This window comes from Crocodylus porosus, unplaced genomic scaffold (assembly GCF_001723895.1).
Source record: "Crocodylus porosus isolate Cpor-Errol unplaced genomic scaffold, CroPor_comp1, whole genome shotgun sequence".
Classification (NCBI taxonomy): domain Eukaryota; kingdom Metazoa; phylum Chordata; order Crocodylia; family Crocodylidae; genus Crocodylus; species Crocodylus porosus.
Genome location: NW_017728951.1, coordinates 30482680 through 30490392, shown reverse-complemented (window position 1 = coordinate 30490392; position 7713 = coordinate 30482680). Strand labels below are relative to the sequence as shown.

General features: G+C 40.6%; 1 protein-coding gene across 2 annotated transcripts in view; it reads left to right on the top strand.

Moving 5' to 3' along the window:
• The window catches only part of LOC109324080 (protein FRA10AC1), a 50949-nt gene that overhangs the window by 19214 nt on the left and 24022 nt on the right, over positions 1-7713 (top strand). For both annotated transcript variants that reach the window (XM_019555920.1, XM_019555919.1), the window contains exon 8: positions 6008-6053. In XM_019555920.1, coding sequence (XP_019411465.1) covers positions 6008-6053 — 46 coding nt within the window. The remainder of the gene's footprint in view (positions 1-6007; positions 6054-7713) is intronic.

Genomic DNA, 7713 nt, shown 5'->3' with positions numbered 1-7713 from the left:
TGGTTGAAAGGAGTAGCCCACATTGAGTAAAAGGTTGCCAACCCCGTGGTCAACACTCGTCTATCCCTTGTTATACCCTCCATGGCATTCAGCATCACTGGCTTAGAGGTGCCAAAGAATACATCCCTGACAGCTCTATTAATAGGTATTGTGTGGCAGTTACACTATATTCCTGATCATCTTGTTTTCCCTTTTCTGTATCTTTTTTAATTCATCCTTTTTGAGATGTTGAAATCAGAACTGCATGCAGTATCCAAAATGTGAACATGCAATAGTTTTGTACAGTGGTCTGATAATATTTTCTGTTTTCAGTTTCCTTCTTAATGAGGCCTAACATTTTATTAGTTTTTATTAGCTTTTTTACTCAGCAAGTGGGTGTCTTATGATTTGCTTTAGTTCCCTGGTGGCATAGAATCAAAAACTACATGAGTTGAAAGTTAAGCCTATTTATCTTTGAGTTTAGTGAAACCCAAGACCAAAAGAGTTAAGGGTCCACCACATAGGAAGCACATGGGACTGTTGTGGTTCAGAAATGGAGGGTTCCCTTCTGGAAACCAAGAACGTGATGTTGGAGGTGCTATATCCCTAGTCCAGCACCAGTAAAAAGACTTTTATATCAGCTGTTCCCTCCACTGCAACAGGAAACAGGCCACTAGATTTTCCATTGTATAAAGTGAGGTTTTTTTCCCATGAAAATGGAGATCTAAAATAAGGTGGGTAACACCAAAGTTACATAATAAAAAAGTAACTGCACTTTTTTTGTAATAAAAAACCCCCTGTAGTAGTGTTGGAGTGCTGTAGTTGTGATGATGCAGGAAATGTGTGAGAAACAAAGTTTTATTGAACTTTTAAAAATTTATACATAAAATATTTTAAAGATTTAAACATAAAAATAGTAAGGGCTGTACTTAGCAGTAGGGTACAGGAGGCGAGTTTAGGCCAGGACTCTTATTTCCTTGAATCGCCTAAACCAATAATAGGAAATGAAAACCCTTTTTGTTTAATTGCTAAACAAATTACTTGGAACAGGTTACTATCCTGTACTGGAAATTCAGTAGTTAACTTTGCAGAGTCCTAACTCTCTTACAAATATAGGAATAAAAAAAGCTTTGAACCTAGCTTGTCTGTTGGTTTTCTGGAAGCAGTTAAATGAAATCAATGAAAGTTGTTTGTATGTACAGGAGGACATAATTTGCATCTTAGTGTTTAAGTTGTTACAATGGAGCTTTGTAGCTAACATTTCATTGAAGCAGGACATCAGGATGATTATAATTCAGACATTTTACTACCACTTGTTTATCTGGAAACAGTGTTCTACAAGTCTCTGTTTAAACAGGCAACAGTACATTAGTTAGACTGTGGTTGTTTTAAAACAGATTAAAAACCATGAAATCCAGGTTTCTTCAGGGATCTTAAACATTTTTCCATTCTGTTTTAATGAACTGTTTAATGCAGTTTGTACATTTTACAATTGATTTTTTTTTTTTTTGCTAGCTGAAAGCATAAGCAGCTCAAATGAAACTTACTTAGACTGCACTGCAGATTGCTGAGTAGGCCAAGTGCAAGCTGTTCCTTCCTAGCACATTGTCAGTATAAATAGTATAATATGTAATGTTGTCTTGTGTTTATCATACAATTGTTCAAAAGAAAAAAATGTTTATTGTTCAAATTATATTGTCTTAAATTCCATAATGTGATAATTAAAAGGAGAAAACATTCACTTAAGCTGGCACTGTTAAGGAACTTCTTTATAAAGCATTTACTTAGTCAAATTCAGTACAGATGGAACATTTGAATATTGATTATGTCACTCTGCCCAATTTTCCAGCTGGGATGATTAAGGTACAAAGAATTTAAACAAATTGCCAAAGATCAGGTTTTCAGTATATGGCTTTTCGTTAGTTAGGATCCAGCATTTTTTTGCATGAGAACATCGTGCTTTTTTTCTCTTATGGTAATAATGTAATTGTAGAAAATAGGGCTGGAAGAAACTTTAAAAGATCACCCAGTCAGTCCATCCTTCTGCACCAAGACAGGATCAATTGCCAATGCATTCTTGACTGTTATTTGTATAACCTCACCTTAAATGCCTTCACTAATAGAGATTCCACTATGTACTCGGTTCCAGTGCTTAAAACTGACCTGAATGTTAGGATTTTTTTAACTGATGGCCTTGGGAGGATCTAGAATTTTGGAAAGGTGGGTGCAGGTGTTGTGATGAATCATCATATAACACAATGCATTGTTTTCTCCAATTGAAGAGAAACTAGAAGCTTTACTAATATGCTAGGTAGAGTTTTTAGGGCTATATTATCCTGTTTAAGATCCAAGGAAAAATAAATATAACTGAGTTTGGAGACGGCTGACTGCTAGCACTATGGTGGAATAGGGCACTTTGTGCCAGGAGAGTACAGCTGTTAACCCCCAACCTGGCCATGGACAGAGCTGTTCCCTGCACCCCAACATATGGGTCCCCCAGACATTCTATGATTGCCCCAAAGTGTCCATTACTGCTCTTTATGTATTACCCTGCCACCAAAAAATGCTTCCTGGCTGTACTCTGTCTTCTGTTATCCCACGCATCCCCCATACTTAACCACCACTCCATTTCCCCCTTGATACCACTTTGAACCTACTGCACCCTGCAGACTCATCCCCATCATGTCTTAGCCCCTCTGACCTCTTGCCATCCTCCTAACACCCCTGTGAGTCCTCCCCCTGCCCCTATGAGAACCCAAACCTTACTGAAGTCCCTCACACCCCCTGGGGTCCACCTTATCCACAATCACTTTTGCTTCCAACCCCCCCTTGCACCCAATTTCAGACCAGCCCCTCTGGGTCTGCCCATACCTGGCTTTTTGCTGCCCTGGGTACACCACTGGCTCAACTTCCATCATTTGCCTCAATGAATAACCCAGGAAAGGGTCACTGAAATAAATCACACTAAGACAAAGTGTTTTTTCATGGCCTGCTCACAGTGCACAGAGACACTTTCGTGGGCATTTCATGTTGGCCCTGCCCCTCAGCACTGATTCACAGAGATGTCCTGTGGAGAAGCAGGAATGAGGGGTTGGCTGGCACTTTGATTTCTGGCTGCCCTTTGTGATGCCCCATCCCAGCAAAGGGGGGGAGTGATAAAGGGGCAGCCACCATCTTGTCTGCTGCCCTTCATGCTGCCCCACCAGCTAATGCCCTTCATGCTGCCCCATGCACCACTGCCATTAAATAGCTGTGCATGCTTTCAGCCCTGACCCTGCTCACTATCTCTGATTTGTTGTGGGTTTAAGTCCCCTAGGAATAAAGCCACCCAATACACATTCCTAAATAGTGGCAAACATTTATTGGTTAGCCTAGCAAGTGAGCAGAGAAACATTACTAAGAGAATTGTAGAAGGAAAGGATAGTGGAATATATAGGGTTGTTAATACCTATGGAGTAAAGAGATCAGCAGAAGCCAAGTAGATAATAATGACATAATAATGAAGTCAATTGACTCCCTCCTTAAATAGAAATGTAAGTGTCCCTGCCAAGGAGTTTGTTTTTAAACTTTGAGTGGAGCAGGAATCAAAGAGATGTATAACTGTACCATCCAGCACCCCTACCCCCAGATCTGCCCCTGCTGATATCTAACCTACATCTCCCTTGTTGCAACTTGAGGAGCTGCCCTCCCCTTCTCCCTCCTCCCCCTCATTTTGCTTCCCAGTTGATATGAAGAATAGTTGATGACCTCCCTCTTTGTCACCTTGTATATATTTGAAGACTTTTACGGTGGCTCAAGTCTCCTCTAAAATAAGTAAAGCCAATTGTTTCAGTCTTTTCACATGACTCGTGTTTTCAAGATCATTTTTTTTTCTTCCCTCTGAACTGCCTTTAGTTGATCCATTTCTTCTTGAAGTGAAGTGCCTAAAACTGGGCACAGTATCTAGCTTAGACCTTGTCATTGATGAGTAGAGTGGAAGAATTACTTCACATTAGAGCCATGTGAAACAACATTGTTCTGCTTCAACTTCCGTTCTAATGGAACAATGTTTCGTTTTGAGTTTCATTTCGAAAGCACTGTTCTGTTTCGTTCTGTTGAAACTGCGGTTTTGTCCATAGCCAGCATTGGGAAGATCGGTGGTGCTTCTGGCCCCAGCTGGCAGCACCAGCCTCCTGTGATCCAGGAGGCAGACTGGGGACTTGCACCCCCAGAAGCAATCCAGCACAGCCCTCCCCACAGAACGGGCGAACTCCCAATCTGCCTGCCAGATGACAGGAGGCTGGGTCCAATGGCAGCACCAATCTTTCCAGCACAGGCTGTGTCCAGCCAGCATCACCAGCCTCCTGTCATCTAGCAGGCAGATTGGAAGCTCATCCGTACCCCCTGGAGGGCTGTGGGGGCTGTGCCAGATTGCTCCTGGGGGTTCAAGACCCCAATCTGCCTCCTGGATCACAGGAGGCTGGTGCTGCTGGCTGGGGCCAACGGCAGGTGGGCCTGGGGCAAATGAGCTTGTGTGGGGACTCACCGCTGCCTCAGGATGGGTCCCCACACCAGTTGATTTCCCTCCCCCCTGGCTTCAGGGTTTACTGCAGGAGCTTGTACCTCTATCACAGCTCTTTCAGCCCTTTAAGGGAACACCTGATCATTTCTTAGTTGGTTCTATAGCGTTTGCTGACCCTCCATAACTCTAAAGAGTAGGCCACCCTGTTATACACTTCAAAACTAAAGCTGTGAAGGACAAGCATTTGAATAGAGGGGGATAACACATCCCCCAACTATTGCTCTAGACAGTTCTGTTGGTAACTTTTTTTTTGTTTGTTTCTTATTCATAATTCATTGGACCACTGATATTAACCATGAAACCTCTAAACAGGCAGGTCTGAAGTATTTTTTCTACAGCATAACAAGATACAAAATTAAAAATGCCTGGACTTACTGATCCTATAGTCAAAGTGAATTATGGTAGAAAGTATGCTGCTGTAAATAAGGCCAGAGAAAACTTCACATTACTTCTGAGTTTGATACTGTGCAGATCAATTTATATGTACTGGTAATATTGTGTTCAAAACGCCATGCATTTTTTCTTGATGATTTATAGTATGTATAAATGTATGTGTATACATGTATATATGCACATTCTCGTGTGTGTGTGTGTATACACATACATGCATACATATAATACCGAGTGTGTATGTTCTGACTTATTTATTAGCAGTAAACATTTACACCATAGAGCCCATCAAGTGGCCCAGTCAAGATGAGGATTTTGTCATCCAGTTGTTATGTAAACACGTGTGGAAACATGGCTCTGGGCACAAGAGAATTTTACTTTTTTTTTTTTTTGTCATAATGTGAAATTCCTAGACACTTAAAGACGGTAAATTCCTTCTTTCTAGGTAAATGATATGATCTTGATTTCTTTCCTCACTCCCAGCTTTTTAAATTAGAATAGACTGTTCTCTCTGTGTTACCTCCTTTTCTGATTTCAGTCTGGCTTGCTTGCTGGACTCCGTCTTCCCTTGGGTGGTAGTGCCGATTTGTAGTCTGAAAAACAGGCACAGGTCCATTTCTCAGCAAAAGGGGACTGGGTTATCTTCGTATAGATAAAATCTAGAAATAAAAATAAATATGTTAGATACATTTATTTTTGTTTACATTTGTGTGGAAGAAGTAGAAAATGGACTGCTGAAACAGAGTTCCATTTTCAGTTTCAATGGTTTCCACGTTGTTTTCAGTGTAGAAATGCAAAGAAGAATTAAAATCTTTTTCTTGTAATTTCTTTTAATTTCTTCCTGCTAACAAGAAATTTTGGACACCGTTGATTCAGTGCTGATTACTGAATCGCATTTCAGTGGACAGTAAGATAACCAAAATCTGGGAGTTTCTTAATGAACAAGAGGGATTAATATTTTGCTAAATTGAGAATGACTGACTGTGAGGGGACGTCAAGCATTTGAAATTTCATTTTTGTGTTTCTGAATGTTTTTGACTGTTCAGAACTTAATTTCAGTGTTTATCTTTTTAACAGTTTGGATTTAGATGGAGACATGAGAAAGAAGTAGTTTCTGGAAAAGGTAATACAGCCTTTCTTTTGGTGTTATAATCCTACTTGATTATTTTCTGTTGCTTTTTGGCTTTCTTGTATGACGAGATTAAATCATTAGTATACATATTTTTGTCCATATCCTGGAAATTGTAATAGTTAATCATACTTCTTCATATCATTTTGTACTTCAGGATGCTTACTGATCTACAGGAACACAGAAATAATGAGTATTGTCTGTCTTTGCAAAATTTTTGTAGCAAAAAAACTTCATTATGCTTCTTCCAGTGTGGAATTTCATGAGCGTGGCTCTTACATGAGACTAGTCAGTGAATAGCAGTTGATTCTGCACTACTTATTACTTTGCACTCAAATTCAGTTTACTGAGCACTTCCCATCTTAAGATCCCTTTTTTCAGTTTCTAAAACTTCACTAGGCTTTAGGCTGCTGGTGATACCATGTACAGTTCGTGTAAACCCTGCCTCTCCACCAAGTTCAGCCAAAATTTATAAATCTTAATTTAGCTATGCTCTACTAAAGACTTGCTAGCAATTATAGTACCTCTATTTTCTGAAGATTTTGTCTGAACTGAATTTGCTTTAGCCCAAGACTGTAGGGGCTAAGAACTTCCCCTTCAATTTCTTCTAGCTCTTCAGGTCACGATGGTGTCATGCACAAGAACTAAGGACAGACTATCTTTTCTGTATTCCCAGTGCTGCTTCTGCCGGCATCCAGGCAATAGGAAGGAGGAAACAACTGACTTGGATGTAGAGCAGTTATTCTTAAGTAGGGTGTTGTGAGATTCTTTTAAGGGTACTGCAAGATGCCACTCAATATTAGCATTGTTAAGTGGGTCAACACCTACATATGACTGACAAGATAAACCCAGGGATTTCAAATAGGAATTTATAGTGTAAAACATCCTGACCTGTTATGGTCTTTCTGAGTTCTTTACACCAGAAGAATTGCTCTGTTTATTTTTCCATTGTGAAAAATACAAGTGAAACTAAGAGCTGGCATTTTCTGAGAAATGCTTTGAGTCTAAAAAGGTTGCGAAACACTGATATAAAGTAAGATAACCTGGAATTGTCTGTGTTTGAGGCCTCCTCTACACATTACAGATATTGCACCACTAATTCATTAATTGCGCAATTACCCTGACTAATTACAGACATTTCAGGAGATTAAACTGGATGCAGAATGACTTCCTGATTTAAACTTAGCTTGTTTCAGTGCTGACCTTACACTTACAGAGCCAGTCTCAGTGACCAGCAATCAGTCTAAACCTCTAACAGTACAGAAGTTCCATGAAAACAAACTGGTCTAAAAATTACAGAACCTGGTTTAAGATAAATCTGGATCTACGTAGTATCAAACGTATTCGATTTAGGTCCAACCAGTGCATGCAACTTTTCTCTGTGCAGCTCCTGGGCTGGGAGAACCTAGCCACTGGCCTCAACCCTGGGGCTGCTCTTTTCATACCCTGCCCCACACTGGGCTATTTCCACCCCAGCCCCTTACTTTCTTTCCCCCCAGCCAGCCAGCCTTCTCAACCTCCATTCCACAAGCTGTTCTGGGTGCAGCCACTTTTATCAGTGTTTGCTACTGCCGGAGCCAAGCAAGTAAGTCCCAGTGGGGGGAGGGGCAGGAGGGGTGGGGTTGTAGGTTCATTGGAGGGGAACCCTAGCCCA